The 22737-nt window shown below is 34.9% G+C and overlaps 1 protein-coding gene across 1 annotated transcript in view; it reads left to right on the top strand.

Annotated features, from left to right (window-relative positions):
* Positions 1–22737, top strand: part of LOC131045306 (signal recognition particle subunit SRP54 2) — a 216112-nt gene that overhangs the window by 79977 nt on the left and 113398 nt on the right. Inside the window, exons 6-7 of the mRNA XM_057978872.2 lie at positions 9370–9470; positions 9640–9797. Coding sequence (XP_057834855.1) covers positions 9370–9470; positions 9640–9797 — 259 coding nt within the window. The remainder of the gene's footprint in view (positions 1–9369; positions 9471–9639; positions 9798–22737) is intronic.

Genomic DNA, 22737 nt, shown 5'->3' on the forward strand with positions numbered 1-22737 from the left:
GAACATTATGTCAAAAATGCTGGAGTATTTAGTGAGTTGAAAAAATCTGCTATGTATTTGATTTTATTAATTCTGGAAATAATATCATATCAGCAGTAGTTCAATATTCATGTTGCATATTATTGTAATTTCCTTCTAGTTCATGTTATGTGATTTCAAATCTATGCAAAGACTTTAAAACAAACAAACATTTCATTTCCAAAGCTATAAGGGGATTTAAACATTAAACGGAGAAATAAGGAGTTGGATGCAAACTGTTTGACTAAATTCCTATCAGCAATTGGTTTAGTTTTTGGGCATTCTAGGGTGTCCATTACAAAGATAGCGTGTGGATGATAGTTGAGACTAGATAAGTCTACATTGGGTAAGACATAGCATGTTCTTTCTTTTGGAGTAACATGTGGCCTTTTCGAACTAGCCCATTACATGTTTAGTTAAGGAATTTGTTTATGGCCGACTTGCAGATTATAATTATGTTTTCGGGCGACATGTGAATGTAATTATCATTGTAATTCATATATATATACTCTTGGTTCGTTTCTAGTGTGTCCGTAATTGTAAGATCCATAAGGAGAAGTTAATGTGCGAGTATATGGGTGTTGCAATGTGAGTAGCATCCCAATCATTGTGCGGTTTTATCAGAAGATGATATGTACTATGTGAGAGTGTTATGAAATTGTTCACATCAAAAGCAAGTTGTGTATTCAGTTTGAAGGTCCCTAATTCATATCTTTTGTATTTGGGTGAGATTGGTGTCTCACATGCTAAGTTGGTGCTTAGATCTTGAATTAGGTGATTGGTGTTCCCTATAGATTGGTGCTTGCATATGTATTTGGTGACTGGTGTCTCTTGTAGGTTGGTGCCTGGAAATGTATTTGGGGATTGGCATCTCTTGTAGGTTGGTGCCTACTTCATATTGTAAGTGATCTTTCATTTTGTGACATTGGATTTAGACAATAGATCCAAGAAACTATTCTCACCGTGGTTTTTCCCTTAAGGGTTTCCACGTTGTAATGTTCCCATTTGGTACCTTCCTAAGCATCAGCTATTTTTAGAGGTTAGCCTATTATTTGTGGTCCTTGTAGGCTAATGTGGTATTTAGGGGGACCTTATGGGGTAATTCAAGGTTCTTCAGCTGACACTTTGATGTCTTTTCCAGTGTTCTCTAACTCAGTTCATCAGTTGGTTTATGGTTTGCCTTCCAAGGATCATTCAAAGCTATTTGATAGACACTATTTTTAGTAAGTCATTTGGACGTTTTGGTCCCATACTTACTATTTATAGTATGTGATTTGGACGGTTGGAGGGTACCACGGCTATTATTGGGTAGTTGGTAGAATTAATTAAATGTTTCGGTATTTGCATTTATTGGAGTTAATGATTACTATTAATTTATTAAAGTTTTGACTTTAATAATCTTAAATTAATGACTTTATATCAAGGGGATAAGGAGTATTAATTGCATAAGTTATTTTAATGATTATAATTTATTAAACCTTTATGGGGGCACCAACTACATTAAATGATTAATCGAGATGACATGAAATTATAAAAGTGCATTTCATTTCCTCCAAGTCGTGGGTTTTTGAGAAGGTTATATAAGAACTTTTGAGATCTCATTAATTCATTCTTGTTTTGCAAGTTTATGAGGAGAGCTGAGAAGGGTTTGCTAGTCGTGTTGAGAGCAATGGCTTTTCGAAGACGAAGTCCCTCAAAAGGAATGATATTTGCAGGTGTGAAAGATCACCCAAGAATATCTCGCTGATAACTCCATTTCAGGGGTTGTGCTTGTGCTTCATTGGAATTCAGGGTGATAAATTTTTGTCTAGTCATATAGGAGGAATACAGAGGGCAGATCAGAAGAGGACGAATTGCAGATTAGTGGTGTTGAGCATTCATTTTGCTGGCTGTACCAATTCAAGGGCCGTCCGATTCATCTCAAGGACCTAGTGTAGGGTTTCTAGGTTTAAATGAAAACAGATTTGGATTAGAATTATCGGCAAACCCAAAGGGAACAAAATTGCAGATTTTTAGTTTGAACCTGTTGACGTGTCTGTCACGAACCCATAAATTGATGTATGAACTGATATATTAATACATATATACTTGTTAATTATTGCAAATATCGACATCAATTAATCAATTAATTAATAATCTATTTCAATTAATAAAATAAACTAGTATAATATAAATATAATATTAATATTAATATAATTAATATTAACATAATATAATCAATTTAATACTAATATAATCAATTAAGCAAAAGAATAAAATACCATATTCCAAATTGATCGTTATAATATATACCTTGTTAAAACCATTTTATTTTCCTCACTTGTAATTTATATAAATACCTTGTCCTTTTAATTTGCTTTCTTTTTGTGTGTAACTATGTGCATTACATATTCTTACACTAAAATTATTTTTAATGCATTTAGTTGTAAATTTATTTTTAATTAATAATAATTTATATATTTATACTATATTATACTTGTTTATTATTTTACTTACATACAAACTTATCTTTATATTGAAAATAATTTTTGCTTCCTTTATTTTAAATCCATCAAATATACAATTAACATTGATTAGTAATTAATGTAATTAATAAAATATTATTTATTTAAAAACATCGATCAAATATATAATAATAAACGCTATGATATGTTAGTAAATAAAATATGCGATAACATAATAATAATCGCCATAGTGTAAAAACGAAAGCATAAGCCATAATACGAATAAACTTAGGGAAGCATATTAAAATGATTTTTTTGGCAAACAATAATTTTATTTCCGAAGCGGCAACAATTATGAACAGTCACGGCTCAAAGCTGACATATAAATACGGGAAGGAGGTATAAGTAAAGCACAAGAAATAGAGGAAGGAAGTTTGGAGATAATCGCCAAAACAGGTACGCACCATAATGGTCTTGAACAACTGCTTGCAAAGTATTTCATGTCTTTGGTTATGCATACTTACGGTTCACTGAACTGGACCAAGGATTATGGGAAGTCATAACCTGGGCAAATTTCCTATCATTTCTTAGACAACAGAGTATATAAATCACAATTAATTCTTTATGCATTTCTATTTACACAGAAAGATGTTTGCAAATTCCATTTACTATGCATTCACAGTAGGGTACAACAGTAATATAATATTAATTAAACAGTGAACATCTCTGAATATGGTAGCCATATTCAGAGACATTGCGTAATGATATTTAGCAATATATGTTGATTTACTTTAGTATTGGGTAATATGTTGCTAGTTACCCTTGTAGGATGATATCTCCATAATATACCATTGCCTATAATGGACTGGGAGTTTGCTAGTGGACAGGGCAACCATCTTGGGGCTAGACCAACCATGGGAGCCTGTGGGTTGTTGCCATCCTAAGGGCAGTAATTCTACCGTCCACTATAGGAATGGGATAGGACTTGGAAATACGATCCCAACAAGAGTTTAGTCTGTATATTGCCAAAAGCTTGTATTAACAATTCAGAATTAGGAAATCTAATCTATAGTCAGTGATGTATAATCTTCTCTCTTATAGAACACAACACTAATCAAGACTACTGAAATTCCGTGACTTAGGTTCATTACAGTGTCTAAAATTGCTGGACTTGTGACTTCATTTGGCTAACGCATAATAGAATGTACTCGCTGAGTATCCTATCCTCTTTTGAGCTAAGGAAATCCCTAATGCTGTTTTTTGTTTGATCAAAGGGGATGACCTCAAGGTTTTGATTGTCAGGTCTTGACTGCGGGATTACTCAGTGGTTGATGTGATTTGCTGGGAGCATAAGGGGACTTACGATTTGCAACAAGCTGGTCTGCTGTGATTCTCGAATTACGTAATAAAGAGCAAACGGAAAGGGTTAGGAGATCTAAAACTAACAACACGGGTATGCGGGTAGACGGATTCAACATAACCAATTCCTGCTTGGCCAGAATAGCTCACAACCTTGCAGGAACGGTGAAATCTTCAAAGGGACTTGGAATATTTTCAGACTGGAGACGCACGGCTAAGCACCCAATTCTGGCGCAGCTCAGACGGACACCTGCAATTAAACTAAGCACAATTAAAGGCTCAGGTTAACCATACAAAAGGATACGCAATCAGTATATCCTCAATGGTATGAGCCTGAATCTATCAAATACTTGCATGCCCAAAATAGAAAGATCTATCTAAAATGCTGAGAGAAACCATGCATACAGGATGAAAACAAGACAATAAACACCAAATCAATGTCTATATATTGATTTCAGCTGCCTATTACAACAATTTCTGCAGTATCTCTATGCTACTGCTTAAAATCTAACCTATTCTAACTCTAAAATCTAACTCTCTCACCAGAGTCTAACTATTTAACAAAAATCTCTAACTATCTAACCCTTTACAAAAGAAAGGCCTCTGCCTTTTATAGATTTTACAATACGAACCAAAGGCTAGGATTAACTGCATCCAAGGGTCCTGATCTGCCTTCTAGAAACTAGCAGCCCTAACCCATGCCCATTAAATTCTCACTCATCCATTCAACCACAATCTCAACTACCTGCCACTATTTGGCTTCAATTTGAGTCTATCCTGTAGTTGGACATAACCGTCCACAATTGACTTGTTTCCCCTTTCTTTCAAAATATCTGATTGGGACCTATAAGCAGTTTTACAATAAAACAATTTCAGCTTTGTAGAAATTGAATTCCTGGAATTAAATCCACCTGTGTTCTTTTTCCCGAGAAGGCATACACTGGCAACATTTAGAGTGTTCTTTGGTCTTTGGTCCTGGTGGTGGACTTCATCTTTGTTCAGCGGCATGGTTCCCAATGTTTGGTTGCTCTCGCGCTCCTGCAGCGCGTTCCCACATCTTTTTTCTTTTCCAGTCTGCAGCGCCTGGCCTTGATTGCGATCCTTCTTCGATTTGCGTTTCAGGTTTTTCTCTTGGTTCTTCGATGACGTCCTGTGACCTGCGAACAACAATTTTACTTTAATAAATTAATTTGAAAAATTAAAATTAATTTAATTAATCAAACATCAAATTTTAACGTCTGGCTTCGATTTGTGGGGTTCGGGCCTTGAGAAGCTCTCTGTGAGATGTATCTTGGAATGTCGTTTTCTCTTCGAAGGTGAAATCTGATCCTTGGTCTTGATGGTGTTTGGACGATCTGAATCCACTAAAGCTTCTTGGCTGATTGGCGAAAAATTGTTCTTGCCTCCTGCGTGATTTTTGCCTTGGTTGGAATTGAAAACCTCGCGACTTCTCCTTAGTTCGGGACTTCGGCATTCTGGAGGAGTTTTATGCAAACTTTCATGTTTTCGCACTTTTACGCTTCTAATGCAAACTTCAGAGTTTTGGGAGGCTTTTCAAACTTTATACTTAAACACCCTTTGTCGAATTTCGGCATTGTAGAGTATTATTTCACAAGGTTTTTACCTTTTCGCACTTTCTTGGTTTATCACCTAAGTTCGGCGTTTTTAGTTGTTTTGCAAGCCTTTTTAAAACTTTGCGATTTTCCTCCAGATTGCGGACTTCGTGGTTTGGGGGGGATTTTCAAACTTAAAACATTTTGTACCTTTACCCTCTAATGCGAATTTCGGGCTTTTGGTTGATTTCGCAAGTTGATGAGAATTGCGATTTTCCTAGATGGCGAATTTCGGCTATTTGATTACTTTTGAAAGCTTACTTTCGAAACTTCTTACCTTTTGTATTTACCCCATAGTGCGATTTTCGGTGATTGGGAGGAGTTTGGAAACTTTATCCTTTTTTTGCACTTATACCTATCAACGCGATTTCGGCATTCAGATGGCTTTTGCGAACTTTTTAGCTTTTTAACACTTCTCGCCCATATGGCGAAAATCGAGATTTCATGTGCTTTTGAAAACCTTTTTTTTTTGACAATTTTCGCTCATATGGCGAATTTCGGGGATTGGAGAGGGTTTGAAAACTTATAAACTTTTCGCACTTTTCCCTAAAATGCAATTTTCAGCATTTTGGAGGCTTTTGCCAATTTCGGCACTTTGGGTCATTTTGCAAACTTCAGGATTTTTAGGCCTTTTGCCAATTTCAGACTTTTAAACCAGTTTGCCAATTTCTGACCTTTTAGCCAGTTTGCAAACCCTTAAAAAAAAAAATTGCAAATTACCCATTACTGGCGAATTTCACAAGACTTGGTCTTATTTCTCCCGCACAGGCAGACAAAATTTAGGGGGGGGTCCCCTGTCAACTGACGGGGTGTGTGTGCAATACGCACGACAGAACCCCAGGCCATAGAGATTTGCTGTCACTGCTGATTATTGGCTGAAGTTAAATAATTTCTAGCAATGTTATTCCTTGATGATCCTTTGTACCAGACAGAGCACAAAAACTGGGTATGTAATCATTGCAGATTTAAGCAAATATTAAGTTCTGATTTTTGGGGTGATTATTTATGAAAAAGTCTAGGAGTTGTAATTTCAATATTTTCATTATTATTTTTTGTATTTCCATTAGATGCAAAAATATCCAAAAAATCAGAAATTGTAAAACACAAAAATATCATAAAGACAAACTTCAAAATAAAATATCCAGATCAGGGTGGGATATTTCACACATACATCTGGTGTTCTTTTCTTGTGTGTTGATGTGTAATTGTGTTTACTACTTGCTTAGCTGCACTAATTATAAAGTAAGATCCCGTAATTGTTCTGATGATTTGGATTTGAGATTGGTTGTGATGCTTGGAGAAGTTATTAATGGTACTTAATGCTGATTGAGTTTGAAATTTGCATATATCAATTCAGCCCACCCCCCTGAGTATATCAGTGTGTCTAATACTCACTACAAACAAATGCTTAAAAATACTTGTATGCTAAGTGGGTTCCTTGCCTTGTAATGATTAGGAAAAATATCTTTAGTGTAATGATTGTTCTTGGAGATGATATTGAATGACTAAAAAAACATATAGGTTACTTCCCACCAGAAAGTAAAATCCAAACATGAAGCTACTCGTATGCAAGGCCGACTTTTGGAGCATAGCTGAATAAAGGAGGTAATTATTGGTCAAAATTAGATTATTGATTTCTGTGTAGAGCATAATAAGGAATTTGGTGTGGAAATTTTAAAAAAGGAAGTAAAGGAGGAGATTCAAAAGAAATTAGATAACATTCACTAAAAGAACATGATGAGGGAGGTCAAAATAAGTAAGTACAAAGCAAAAATTGCAGCTTTAGAAGAGAAGTGGAAAAAGTTAAGTGGTATCTATGGATTGGGGATGGTAGTAGGCTTGTGAGAGGCCTAGACTAAGTGATAAGTGAGAGATCACTGAGAGGGATTGAAGACACTATCTTGGGGCACGAGTACCCTTCTTGGCAACTTTGGCCCTTATTTAGTGTTAAAAGGCAAATCTAAACTCTTTCAGACGGATCTACCTACTGAGTCGCCTTATCTATGAGTACACATTACAACTGCTTGCTACCTAGCTTCGAAGGTCCTTTTGGTTTCCATTTATACTTAAAAGATTGTTATTTTTGTTGGCTTTGTTTTGTTTTGGGATGGTGGTTATTTTATTGTGTGATGCTATAGAAGGTAATTTGACCTTCCTATTTTTGCTCAAGAGAGGATTAGACTGACATAATTTAAAGAATAATCCATAAATAAGAAAGTACTTAAGGAAATGCAAGCCCCGAATTCAAATTATTTCACTCTTCGACAGATGATGAGTGTCTCCTGTATGCAACTCTTGTGTGTCTTGGGCTCTGTAATGCAATTGCAACCTCCAAGATTGGTCCCTGAAGCTCAAATCCTTGAAAAGGCCAAGTTCTATTCAAAACTCCACACTTCAAACAATTACAACCATGCACTATGAATAATCACTCAAAAAAAAAATTCTAATCTCTTTTTTATCCGTTTTTGGTTTTAGTTTATTTACACTTTCATAATTATTTGCAATGTGTTGTCACACATTTTGAAAATTTATTTGATTATGTATACTTAGAAGGAAAATAGAAGTTCAATTTGGATGAAGTAGGTGCTTTATGTTTTCTAATTTGCTTTTAATAGGTAAATTAGTTGCAGATTCTTGAATTTAGGCTTGTTCTGTGTTGAAACAAAACTTTGCACATCTTGAAAATTCATTGAATTGTGTGCATACTTAGAAGGAAAATAAAAAGTTTAGTTTGGATGAATATGATCTTCAATTCTGGTTTTGTCTTTCCATAATTAAGATTAGTTTTCATTGCTGCAGTTTTAGTTTAGCTTGATGTATTTTCTTTTAGTTAAATAGCTTAGTTTGAGGTTGTCTTGTTCTCCCTGGAGCAAAATTCCACATTGTGTTTCAGTGCGTAAAGGTGTAAAAAATGACCAAGCAATCACAATATCGGGAGAAACTGGAGCTGTTTCAAAGTAAATTATCAGGCTAAAATTAGTCATTCCCACAAGCTCAGAAATTATCTTGATGTCTAGAACCACCCTTTGAGATGAAGTGCCATTTTGAGATGGCCAGAATAGGTCAATGTCAATTCCAAATGATGTTATTTATTGCATTTTCTATTTTAGGCCATTTACTTGGAAGCAATAGACAAATGTTCTATGCCTATTAAATAGGTTTAGGATGGTAAGGTGTGATTCAAGGTTAATTAATACCGAGAGGCATTCTATAATGGCAGTAAGGGGTAGAGTGTAATGACGTGAGTGCTTTAACAAAAATTGTTATCTGTCATCTTAAATTTGACAGCTATTGACATATCAAAATACTAATATTTAATAATAAACATAATATTTGCAAAATAAGCAGCATAGAAAATTTATGTTTCCACACATATAGTAAATAAAATAGTTCTAAAGTAAAATAAAATAATATAGCTCCAAATTGATATCTTGCAGCATTTTTTTAGATAGATGTATTTAAGATATCTATACTAAATTTTTCTATGCACTCACTTTTCCTTGTGTTTGAGCAACCATTTGATTTGTTGCTTGCATGTAATGATGGGCTAGTTGCAATGTTACTTGGTTGTGGGCAACACAAAAGCAAACCTCTTACCCATACAGCAGGCTATAGTCATATTTACATGGTTGATATAGTTTGTTAGTAATGAGTAATGTAGAAGTTAAAAGTTCAAAATTTTCTTTGTTATTTTGCATTACACTACCTTCGTTTAGATACAACGTAATACCGGTGGTTCATAAAGAACTTTAATACATTGTTAGATTTCTTCAGAGGCATTTTTTATTATATGCTTATTAGTTAATGTTCTTGTACAATTATGTACCTTCTTATACAAGGGGGAGCTGAGGTCTATAATATTTGCACAAGGAGTTGCCTCATACAACAAGAGAGGATCAGCCAATGACTGAGTAAACTAAATTCCATTTGTGCAGTGTTGCAGCAACAAAGAGTCCTATTATATTTATTGGGACTGGCGAACACATGGATGAATTTGAAGTTTTCGATGTCAAGCCATTTGTTAGTCGGCTTTTAGGCAAGCATGATTGTTATTTTTAAAGATCTTTGCTTAGTAGTATTTTGATTTTTGGTGGTATTCTGTTCTTCAAAAGTAGCAATTTTGATAGGATCTCCAAATTATGTAATTTATTATCACCAGGCACAAAATTTGCTCTCCTACTTTTAAATTATTCTTTCGTGTGTAGGCATGGGAGACTGGTCTGGTTTTATGGATAAAATTCAAGAAGTTGTTCCTAAGGATCAACAGCCTGAACTCCTGCAAAAATTGTCAGAAGGCAACTTCACCCTACGAATCATGTATGAGCAGTTCCAAAACATCCTTAAAATGGGACCCATTGGTCAGGTGTGTTAGCTAGATTTGCTTCCTTTTGATTTTTCCATTTTGGCAGTTGAGTTTAATTAGTTGAAACGTCTGTTTATAAAAAGTCTAATTGCTGAATTCCTTTATTTTTAGGAGCACTAAATTGTAATTGAGTGAATTGACTTTAAAGAAACTTATGAGAAAAAAAAGGAAATATATGAGACAAACTCAGATACTGAAGTGAGAAAGGCTTGCCATGATATTTTTTTTTAATCAGAAAATGAAATGGGTGAGGCCATAAAGTGAGGGATAGCAAACCTATCATAAACTAACCTTTAATTACTATGTTAATTAAATGAATCCTCTATGTCGGTAAACTTATATACAATGCACAACATTTTATTTTTATGTCAATGTAGTTGTATAAAATAAGTACATATGACTTACATTTATGAACATTATATTAAGTATTTTAACAACTTAAATAGTGAAAATTTTGCTTGTTTTTGGATTTTAGTACATAGAAGTAGAAAGTGGTAAAAAAATGCCAAAATTGTGAAATGATAATTCGATGTTGTTATTAACAAAGGAGACAAAGGCTCCTTAAATAAGCAATTACAAGCAAAGTTTCTAAAACAGAAACTAAATACTGAAAAGAAACATTCTAAATAAGAACTAACTGTGAAAAGAAAAGATCCTAAACTAACTAATTGAATGACCATTATAGAAACATTACATAATAACTTTAATACCTCTACTAATTACCCTACAAAAGACTTGACATAATCTGCACATTTGGTCACAAATGCATAGAAGGCTGCCTCCTCCTCCTCATAACGCTCTGCGACATGAGCCTATTGCTGAGACCCTCCCTGGTTTTGCAGAACTTCTGGATATGACCAAGTTTACCAAAAATCCTGTGAACCTTCCAACATGATGTTGGATAATGAAGCCATCTCTCCCTTCATCCAGAGTAACTGAGATTAACTTCTCAAAAAACTTAGATTTTTGTTGAAAAAATCGTGCAAAAAACCCATCACGATTTTGTTTGGAAAAAAATCAGAAAACCCAGAAAAGAACAACACCCTTAATGATTTTTTTGTGGAAAAATTCTAGGTTGCCGGTTCGGGTTTGGGCACCGGTTCAGGTTTGAAGAACCGGTATGCCGGTACGACAAAATTTAAAAAGGGGTTTGGGTTCGTTAGTACAAAAACATGTAAATTTTATATATATATATATATTTTAATATTTAGCAGCCTATAAGCATGAATTAAGATTAGCATGTCACATAGCATCATATAAACAACAAAACAAACATAAAATTTTAATCATAGCATCATGATCATACCATAATAGCATCACATACATCAAGTTCAATATCAAAATGACAAAATATTCAAGTATCATTGTTTCAACTTTCAACAATTTAATGTTTAATCATCAAATGGATTATCTAAATTTCTAATTCATCCTCCTCCTCCTCCTCCTCCTCTTCCTCATCCTTCTCATCATTGGCATTGACATTGGATGAGCCAATGCCACTTGCATGTTAAGTTTGGATCAGATTTAGAAAAGCTGATGATTTTAATTTTATATGTATTCTAGATGTATAATTCAATTTGCAGAATGTTATTCTATAACTGATATCTTAATAAATTTTTGACTGCAGGAAAATATCAAACTATACACAGTTCGAATTTATCAGATTCTTGACGATGTGTGCACAGTATTTTGTCACAGGGTTATCGCTCAGAGTATTCTCACAATATTATCGATTTTCATTTGTCACATTTCAAATGAAACATGTGCGATAATATATGTATATGTTTGACGGTCACATAGGGTCATGACTCTATGTGAGTCCACAATAATCTTTGATTAGCGATAACAAATTGATTGATTATAATGCAATAACAATCGGTATAACAATTGACCGATTATATATGTAATCAATAATGGTACATAACAGTAATAATCGATCATGATATTACATTATGATTATAATGCAACTCAATAATAATCATAATGTAATATTGTCATCGATAATCAAAATACTGATCTGCAGTAGGTAGAGGATATGGATAATAATACAAATGTCCAAGGCCACTTGGACATTTGATTAGATCGGTCAAAGGAATCCAACTGAAGTTACATATCTTCAACACTCCCTCTTAGCTAGGGAGGAATCCTTCTATCCTTTACTAAGAAGCATCACCTTATGGTGATGGTATGAGTAGCCTCACTGTATGTGTAAGAGGAAGATATCACCTCACTGTGATATCAAGTATTTATGGCATGTCCATGGATATCAAGTCACATGATATCCACCATAATGTCTCTTTAGATCATATTCACCATTATGGCTTGTCCATGGATATCACGTCTCATGATATCCACCATCATGGTATATCTAAAGAAATTACTACATGGCATGTCCACGGATTTCACGTCACATGAAATCCACCATGAATATCTCTTTATGTAATATCCACCATTATGGCTTGTCCACAGATATCACGTCTCATGATATCCACCATTATGGCATATCCATAGCTATTACTACTAGAGATATTATGGCATATCCACCATAATGGTATGATCTATCAATATTGTAAAATCGTCACCTTACGATAATTATCAGAAGTACAAGTGTTCATCATTGAGAGATCGTCACCTCACAATAATGTTCACAGGGGCTCATCAAGCACTGAACCAAAGTAGTCATGGAGTCACACACATGACACTAATTATGAACCATATCAGATTAATAAGATTGCATTAATAAGAGTTTACACTTTAAACATCTTAGAGAATACATTAATACCATTAAAACAAATCAATGTTGCTGAGACTCAATCTCAACTAAGGCTACATTTTCTACCATAACAAGCTTACCTTGAAAGTATGCAAACTTTATTCTAGAAAGAGGCTTGGTGAGGATATTTGCAGTTTGTTCATCTGTACTAACATATCTCAACTGAATAACATTCCTTTCCACCATGTCTCTAACATAATGATAAGGAATCTCCATATGCTTTGTTCTGTCATGAAACACAGGATTGACGGAAAGCTTTATTCAACTCTGATTGTCACAATGGATGATAGTAGGGTCTAAGGATTGTTCAAACAATCCTACAAGAAGTTTTCTGGGCCACACAGCTTCTCAAGCCCCCATGGATGCTGCAATATACTCTGCTTCTGTGGAGTTGAGTGCAACTGAAGATTGCTTCCTACTGAACTAGGAAATCATAGCCAAACCCAAACTGAAACAACACCCTGATGTGCTTTTCCGATCAATTACACTCCCAACCCAATCAAAATCAGTATACTTTGTGAAGGTTTAGGTCCACATCATTATATTTTAAACCATATCCAATTGTGCCACGCAGGTATCTCAGAATATGCTTTGCCGCAACTAGATGTATTTGTCTTGGTTCACTCATGAACCGACTAAGTGCACTCACTTCATAACAAATATCTGGTCTAGTGTTGACCAAGTACATCAAGAACCCAATCATTTGCCTGTAAAGAGTGGGATCTGCTAAGTCTGAATAAGCTGCATCTTCTCTTAACTTATGCAAGTTTGTTTCCATAGGTGTAACCATGGACTTACAATCCATCGTTCCAAACCTTTTCAAAATGTCAATGATATACTTTCTTTGACTTAGAATGATTCCATCAGATTTCTGCCATACTTCTAAACCAAGGAAATAGTGTAATAGACCTAGATCTTTCATATCAAATTCAGATGCTAACTCTTGCTTACATTTGATAATAAGATGATCTTCTCCTGTAATTAATAAGTCGTCAACATAAAGAATTAGGATCGATATTTCTCCATTAGTTACCTTGAAATATAGGTTTGAATCTGCATCATTCTTGGAGAAACCCAAGCCCAAAAGGTAATAGTCAATCCTCTCATACCAAGCACGAGGAGCCTGTTTAAGACTATACAATGCTTTCTTTAATTTACAAACATGAGTTTCCTTTCCATGTATTACAAAACCTTCAGGTTGCTCAAGGTATACTTCTTCCTCAATTACACCATTAAGAAAGGCAGTCTTTACATCCATTTGATGGATCTTCCACCCCTTTGATGTAGCAATAGCAATCACGGTTCTAACAAAAGTATTTTGGGCAACATTGTAATGTCCCTTACTAGGTTTAGACATGTTTTAACCATAAATAATCTATTTCAATATACTTATGACTCAAGCTAAATATATTAGGTGACATCTCCACCTTAACATGAATCCAAACAGTGATATTCCACTACTCAATCAATTATCTATTAACAAATAAATTGTTCATCTATCATACATCCATAACTCTTAATGCAAGTGTCAAACCAATTGTAATATCCCCTACATGGAAACATCTCCTTTCCCAACTTCTTAAACACTAGCGGTAGTAACAAAGATAAACATATTCTCCTTCCGTTTATTGTTTTATGAACTCTTACTGATCACAATCTAATATTATCATTTGTCTGATTAAGACACTATATATATATATGAATGGATGTGTTTACAACCCTATTGATATTACATCACATATATATATATATATATATACTAACTTGATTATATACACATAAATAAATAAATTAGTTAAATAATATAATCAATTATTGATATGTTAGCTTAATGACCTGTAATATACCTTATTGGTATTAGTTATTAATATATTTAATGGGTAGTAAAGGGCAGACAGATCTGACGCAAAACAGATCTGGTCTGCCACCATTATGAATTTAAGTATTACTATTATACCAACTGCAGTCTATGTTAATATTATAATTAAATTCTGCATACAACATCATATATATATATATATAAACAATTATGCATACCACAAAGAATAAGAAGGTTACTGCAATTCTGATCTCATCACTGATCTAATGTTACTAGATGCTTCTTGTTTCCTTCCCTTGATCAATGCCTAAAAACCAATAATTATATTTAGTGGGGTGTAAGGGCAGACAGATCTGACATGCGTAAGATCTGGTCTGCCACTATATAAGAAATTAAGCAGTCTATATTAACATTACTATTAAATTCTGCATTCAAAGATTATTAGACTTCATATGTTAAACATACGTATTAAGCCATCCTCGTGCATACCACTGAGAACAAGGTGTTTGTTGTCGATGACTTCCTAATCCTTTTCCCTCCCCTCGTTGAATGATGGAAATGTCCTCTTATATCGTATGAAATGGAACGACATGTCTTATGCCCATTTCAATGTCTCCCTTCCTTCATTAATCACATCCTTCCATGACTAATTAATCGGTGTTGACTGTTGTAACCTCTTAATTATCATCGTGTTTCCTAACTCAACCACAAATGCTGACAACAATATTGTTTATTATTTGCCCTTCTAATCATCGAAGCGCTGCCTAGCAATATCGATGATTAATCTTTTGCTTGGTTAAGTTGTTATGACTTTATCGTTGTCATCTGCATATTCCAAACTTTGCCTAATATGGATGACTCTTATAACCATCGATTAGATACATTGATGATCTGGTCAAGGATGTTGAATTATTAGTCAAGGATCTCCAATAATATTATCGATGTCTCAACAAGAATAATCTTAGTCTTCTCCTTAAGTCGATAATGATGGCTGTGATTATCATGGCTTACTTAACCAATTTATTATTAATATTCTTGATTAATTATCATTGTCTACAGCTAAGGGAACGGCTCTGATACCTGTAGACCCCTTAGTCTTTATTTATTTCTCAGGTTATTGATGAGGATGAAGGCAGTTTTTATATTATTTTTGTTACATATATTTTCTGAATTTATTTATTATTATATTTGTTTATAATATTTCTAAATGTTCATAATATAATATTAATTTACTTTTATTTGAATATTTATTAGTAATAAATATTAATTTAATAAATAAATAGGTTTCAAATAATCATTCTTTGGTAATTAATTAAAAATAATAATTATTTCATTTAGGATCAAGGAGGGGACATGACAAACATGAGCAAAGGTTTCTTCGTAGTCAATTCCCTCCTTTTGAGAAAATCCTCTAGCTACAAATCTGGCTTTATATTTTTCAATACTACCATCAGCAACATGTTTAATTTTGAAGAGACATTTAGAGGAAACAACTAATTTACCTTCTGGTCTAGGTACAATGTCCCATCTTTCCAAACTTGAAGACTAGAAGCTTCTCAACACTAGTGGGTTCTGACTCAATGATTTCACTCATTAATGCAACATAGCTGGAGAATTTGTGTGGTCTTTTACTTTCCCTGAAGGTTCCTTTTGGTGCTGCAAAACCTTCAGTCTCTTGCGTCATTTTTATTGCCCAAAGAGTTCTTTTCTGGTTTACAACAATGTCTCTAGGCCCATTAGTAGGATCCAAGGGTTCATTTGGATTAACATCTTCCAGTTGTCCTCATTTTTGTTTTAAAAAATGAAGGACCATTACATGAAATTTTTGTGAAAAAAATGAAAAAATTTACTCTATGGCACACTTCCCGAGGCAAAATTTCGACTAATTCTTGGACTGGCTTAATCCTCAGTCCATCCTCGAACTACGTTTCGAATTTTGTCGAATTTTGGGTTCGTTTGCTATGTCTTTCCTTCAATTGGGTTTTAAAATCCCGACTGCAGGTGGAGAATTTTTCTTGAACTGCAAGTTTAATGATTTCCATTGTTTTGGTCTTTGTAGGGAAATTTTTAGCTTATTACATGTGGACTTTATTAAAAAATGAAAACTTGTAATTTGTTTTAAATTTCCCTTTTATTGTTTGTATTATTTTTATTGTTTTTTGGTCTTTTTTAGTTAAAATAGGGATTTTTTGGTTAAGTTACAAGTAAACTTGTAGTTCTCTCCAAAAACCCCTACTTTAATGGTTTTCACATGTAATAGGGATTTTAAACCCCCATTACATGTGTGCAAGCAATTCTAACTTGTTGTAGGGATTTTATTTCCCCTTTACAAGTGATTTTAAACTTGCATAGCTCTCCAAAAAACCCGATTTTGCTCATAAAGTGCATTTTTGAGGATTTTAAACTTGTAATTGCATTTTTAAAACCCGATTTTGCCTTGTTGATGAAAAAGTGACAATTTAAAACTCGCACTTTGTTTCCAAAAACCCGATTTTGCTTATAAAGTACATTTTTGACATTTTAAACTTGCTATTTGGTCAAAAAATCCCGATTTTGCCTAACATGTTGAAAAAGTGAAATTTTAAACTTGTTATTTCCTCCAAAAAACCTGATTTTCATTGGTTCATGCAAATTAAAACTTGTTATTGGTTCCAAAAACCCCGAATTGCAAGAGAAAACTTTTTTTGAGGATTTTAGGCAAATTTTTGTGGAGATAGAAGGCGTTTTGGATTCCTCCCTATTTTCATGCATTGGTAGACACCTTTCACGCCACATGGAGGCTAAGATTGCTGGTTTTTAGGTTTATAACAGCAAACACGTTTTTGCCAAAAAACCACGTTTTTCTTCATTAAAGATGTGCCACGAATCAGCAATCTTATGAATCGTTTTGGCTTGGTATGCTAAGGCGTTGAGGTTAGAAAGAGTCTTGGCCATTTTCCATGCCATTTCTCATGCATTTGGTGCTACGTTTTTCAGTTTTGGGCATTTTTTCAAAAACGTGGCTAGGGTTTTAGAATATGGTTAATTTCTTTTTAAGAGATTTTCTTCTTTATTTCAAAGATTAATCATCTTTTGGAGAGACATTTTCAGATTGGAGCAAAGTAAGATTTCTTTTCTTCTTGTTTCATTTTTCTTGTTTTCTTGTTTTTCCTTTCTAGTTGTAAATTTGTAAATATGTTGGTTCTTCCCCAAAAATTGGTTTTGTGAGAGAGATTTTCCCCTTTGTAAAGCAATTTTAGAATTGTATTGTTCTTACCCATTTTCCCTCTTTACTTGTATTCGGGATTTTAAATCCCGATTACAAGTTGGATGAAAATAATTGTTCTTCGCTTACGGATAAAAGATTTAACCATCTTTTGTTGAAATTCCAAGTTGCAAAGATGAGAAATACCCATTCTTTCAAAATGGGGTTTTTAGAACCAGATTACATGTTGAAAGTTCTTCCCATTTTTTTGAAGATGATCTTCCCAAAATCTTTTCATATTCATTTCCATCATCCGTACATACCATTTCATCCACTCATTTCACACCTTCATTCATTTTCCCCATTTAAAAGTCTACCTGCGGTTAGCCATCCAGAACCCGAAATTGGTCCAAAATGCATTAAAAAAACACTTGAAAATGAGTTCTAAATGTCTGATTACAAGTGCAAACTTGTAGTTACCCATTACGCATATGAGGTTGCATGTTTGTTCCCACACTTGCAAGTTAATGCTCTTGTTTTCCCCACACATGTAATGCAACTTCCAAAACCCGAAATTCACTTGTGAGCCCATTTTTGCATCAATTTATCCCTTCCCTTGTCAGTCCGGTTTGCACACACGATCTAACAAATCACTGGATTAAGGCATGGGCCTTATTTTGCAAGCAAATTTCAAGAATGAAGGATGATACAAAGAAGAAATACAACAACAATTCAAGGTTGAGAGCATAAAATGCTTTCAAGACAAAGATGGTCATGACATGAAAAGAGGAAGGCCGCCCTTTCCCTCTTGAAAATCTAGTACTACCCCAAGCAAGAAGATACGGATGCAAGTTCCCGTTTCGGTTCAAGATGTCTTTACCAATCCAGAATACTTCAACTTCTAGCATCCTGAAGTGACATGAAGATCATCACAGACAAAGAATGATGCAGTTAGAGTCGTGTCTTTAGACACATGGAATAGTTTTAGTTATGCATTTGTAATTTTGTTTTGACAAGTTACATGTAAAAGTATTTTTTGTAAAATGCGAGTTACACATTACTTGCACTTTTGTAATTACATGTAAGGCAAATACAAGTTGTGTCCGATTAGGACTGTAGTTGGAATAAGTCTTAGTTAGTTAATGAAGTGTTAGTTAGTTATTGAATAAGTCTTGGTGGTTGAGAGAATCTCTCAAGTTAGTTAAGATCCTCCCACCTTTTTCTCAAGGCTCCTCTTCTATAAATACTTGAGGGGTCTATTGTAATATCTATCTTTGGGAAAGCAAGCAAAAACTCTACCAAATTTACAGCAAGAAGTCTTTGAGCTTATGTATGTGAATTGAAAGTTTTGAAGAATAATAAGGAAGGATTACTCAAGTTTTGAGTCTTTGAGCTACATGTTTGAGTTTGAATCTTTTTATTTCTTCCATGCAGAGTGTTTCTAAAGGAGCTTAGTCTAATCTAATTTGAAGTCTTTGAGTTGCAAGTAGAGAAGATTAATTAAAATAGGAAAATCTCTAGAAGGAGCAGCAAGTCTTTGAGCTTGCGTCTATTCTTGAGGAAAAAATATTGTTTGATAATAAATAGCAGCAAGTCTTTGAGTTTGCATTTGTTCTTGTCTTTGTGTTGAAAGAATAGATTATTCCAGTCTTTGAGCTGTTGTCTTTTATTCGTTGTAAAATTTAGTATAGCAAAGGGTAGATAGGACTTCCAATAGTCAAGTCTTTGAGCTTGATATTGCTGTCCTGTCCCGAAGGAAGTGACGGGAGTCTTTGAGCTTTTAGGTAACTTCATTTCCTTTCTCTCGTTTTCATTTGAAGTTGTGACCATTATTATACATTTTCTTGCTATCACTTTTCTAAGGAGAGAAAAGGATATAGGCTTCCTTGAAGAAAGAAGGAAGACTGTTGTCCCAGCCTGTTTTTATTTCAGTTTTAGATAGATAGGGGGAGCCTTCCCTTAAATAGGAGAGTTTCATACTCACACACTATAGTTGAAGCCACAATTTTGTTTGCTTTCACGAGTGTACAAAATTTTCAACCAACAGTTTTTGGTGACTCTGCTGGGGAGAGAGAGATTTGAAGTACCTTGTTAATTTTGTCTCTAGATCTCTGGTATAAATTTGTTTGGCCTATCCGAGACACCAACACTTCCACATGTTCACGAGTCTCCCTCTAAATCTCAAGAGTATGGTCTTTTTTCATACTTTGAGGAGGCCCTTGATCTTCAATGACTATCTCATGGATATCCTTGGATTTTCTGAATGCAACATCTTCTGCAAAGATTACATCCCTACTTAACTCAATCAATTTTTGTCGTGGAATATAGATCCGATAGGCTTTAGATGTTTCACTGTAGCCTACAAAAATTCCCTTCCTGGCTGAAGGTTCTAGTTTTGGTCTTTTATCTTTTGGTATGTGTATGTATACTGGGCAACCAAAGATTCTCAAGTGGCTTATATCAGGTTTTACTCATGTGAATGCTTCTTCGGGTGTTTTGTTTCCCAAAATGCCGTGAGGGCATCTATTTTGAATATAAACAACAGTTCTAGAAGCTTCAGCCCAAAAGGAAGTATGAAGATTTTGGTCATGTATCATGGCTTTGGCTGATTCTACAATGGTCCTATTTTTCCTTTTTGCCACACCATTTTGTTGAGGGTTATAGGGAACACTAAACTCCCTCTTAATCCCAGTATCACTACAAAAGTTTCTAAAGTTATTAGAGGTATACTGTCCTCCATTATCTGATCTTAAGGTTTTGATTCTTTTTTCTGACATATTTTCTACTAGGGCTTTGAATTCCTTAAATCTCATTAGTACTTCATCAGATTCTTTACTTTTCAAAAAATGTATCCAAGTTTTCCTAGAATAGTCATCAATGAAAATAACAAAGTACAAGAACCCACCTAAGGAAGCTACTGTCATGGGGCCTCATAAGTCTGAATGAGTAAGTTCTAAAACATATTTAGATCTACTTTCACTGTTATGAAAAGTACCTTTAGTATTCTTCCCCAAGGCACATCCTTTGCAAGTTCCTTCACGTTCTTGGTTAAACTTGGGAAGTCCTATCACCATCTTTTCCATCGAAGGTAGAGCACGAAAATGAAGATGCCCCAATCTTCTATGCCAAATCTCACATGTGTTTGAAGAATCATGAATTAGTGCTTGAGAAGAAGTAGTGTAAAGTTGATAGAGACATCCATGGCAAACTCCTATAATTTGAGCCTTCTTGATGTTTGTCTTCTTGGGCCATGCTAGGACCTTGCCATCCATGAAAGCAATTTGGTAGCCTTTGTCTTCCAAGGCTGATATGGAGACCAAGTTTCGCTTAATCCTTGGTATGAATAATACATCAGTCAATTGTATGGAGATGCCTGAATTTAGTTGTAGAGTAGAGGTCCCAACTCCTTTCACTGAATAGCTAGAGTCATCTCCAATGGTAACTTTCTCATTTGATGTTTTCTCCACCAAGTTATCTAGATGTTCTCTAAATCCCGTGATGTGGCGTGATGCCCCACTATCAATTATCCAGGTGTTGTGACTGGTAGCCACATGACTTGAAAGAGCCAAATAGAAGATGAATCCATCTGAATCTCCTCGAGGAAGGGTTTCGCCAACATGTGCAATGGAAGCTTGAGGCATGGTCCTAGTAGGACATTTGATGGCATAGTGACCATATTTGTCACATATAAAACATTGTACTTCTGACATATCCTTCCTTCTCTTGGACGTAGAAACACCATTTGGTTCTTTGTCTTTCTTTCTTTTGAAGTATCCTTTCTTTCCCTTCTTCTTGGTGGAGTGTGTGGCTGGAACATGAATGTCATCATTCATGGAGCTTTGTCCAATCTCTCTTGTGATTAGTCTCGACTCTTCTTGAATGCAATCAATTTTTAGACGATCAAACTTAGGAAGTTTAGATTGTGCACTTATCCCTTGAAAGAATGATTCCCAAGAAGAAGGGAGACCATTGAGGGCCAACATGGTTAACTCTTTACTTTCAATTGTGTGACCAATGGTGGAGAGTTGGTCTTTTAGTTTTGTTATCCTCCTGAAGTATGAGTTGATAGATTCGCCCTTGATCATTTTTACATGATGGAGCTGTTGCTTTAATGCAAGAGCTCTACCAGTGTTTTTTATCTCATACATACTTTCTAATGATTTGAACATATCATAGTGTTGTGCTCGCACACACACCCCTGGTTCAGGGGATCCCCTTTTTTTTGTCTGCCTGTGTTGGAGAAATGGATGCTTCTGCAAATACCTTTTATACCTGAAAGCCAAATCACCCGAGTTTGCTATGGCTAAAATCAAATCATTCAAGGCTTTCCTAAAACTCGCGTACCCCCCCCCCTCCCCCCTCTACCCCCCCAATCCACCCGAAACTTGCAAAATGACCTCCCAAGCTGAGCTTGCAAAATGCTCTAAACCCCCGAAGTTTTCAAAGGACTCTATTTCGCCAAAGTTTGCAAATTGAGGCGTAAAGTGCTAAAAGTTAAAGTTTGCAAACCATCCTAAAAACCCAAAGATCATAACCTAGGGGAAAGTCGCGGTTTTATTAAGTTTAAAAAGAGCCAAAATCGCCGAAGTTCTCGATGCATGAAGAGGGTGAAATCTTTTAAAGTTTGCAAAGTGGCTGAGATCGCCGAAATTCGCGATCCAGAGGGTAAATCGCGAAGTTTTGTAAGGCTTGCAAAACCCGCCTAACCTCCGAAGTTCGCGATGTGTGGAAAGGCAAAATCGCAATGTTTGGAGTTTGAAAAAGCCTCTCATTTGCTGAAGTTTGCATTAGTGTTAAAATCACCGAGGTTTTCAACTGAGGCAAAAATCGCGATTTTCTAAAAAGGCTTGCAAAACCCGCCTAACCTCCGAAGTTTGCAACCTAGAGAGAGATCGCAAAGAGTTAAAGTTTGCAAACCATCGTAAAACCCCGAAGTTCGTAAAAGCCGAAATTTTAAAGTTTGCAAAAAGTCTAATCGCCGAACTTCGGCCAAGGCTCTAAAAAATAGCGAAGTTTTAAAGGGTTTGTAAACTCCGTTTTCGACGCCAAAGTTCGCGTAAGACGGAAAATCGTGAAGGAGTTTTTAAACATTGCAATCCCCCCCAAAATCCCGAAGTCTGGCATATAGCGTGGATTTTTGTGAGAGTGGCAAAAGATATAAAAG

Source organism: Cryptomeria japonica, chromosome 3 (assembly GCF_030272615.1).
Source record: "Cryptomeria japonica chromosome 3, Sugi_1.0, whole genome shotgun sequence".
In the NCBI taxonomy this organism is placed as follows: domain Eukaryota; kingdom Viridiplantae; phylum Streptophyta; class Pinopsida; order Cupressales; family Cupressaceae; genus Cryptomeria; species Cryptomeria japonica.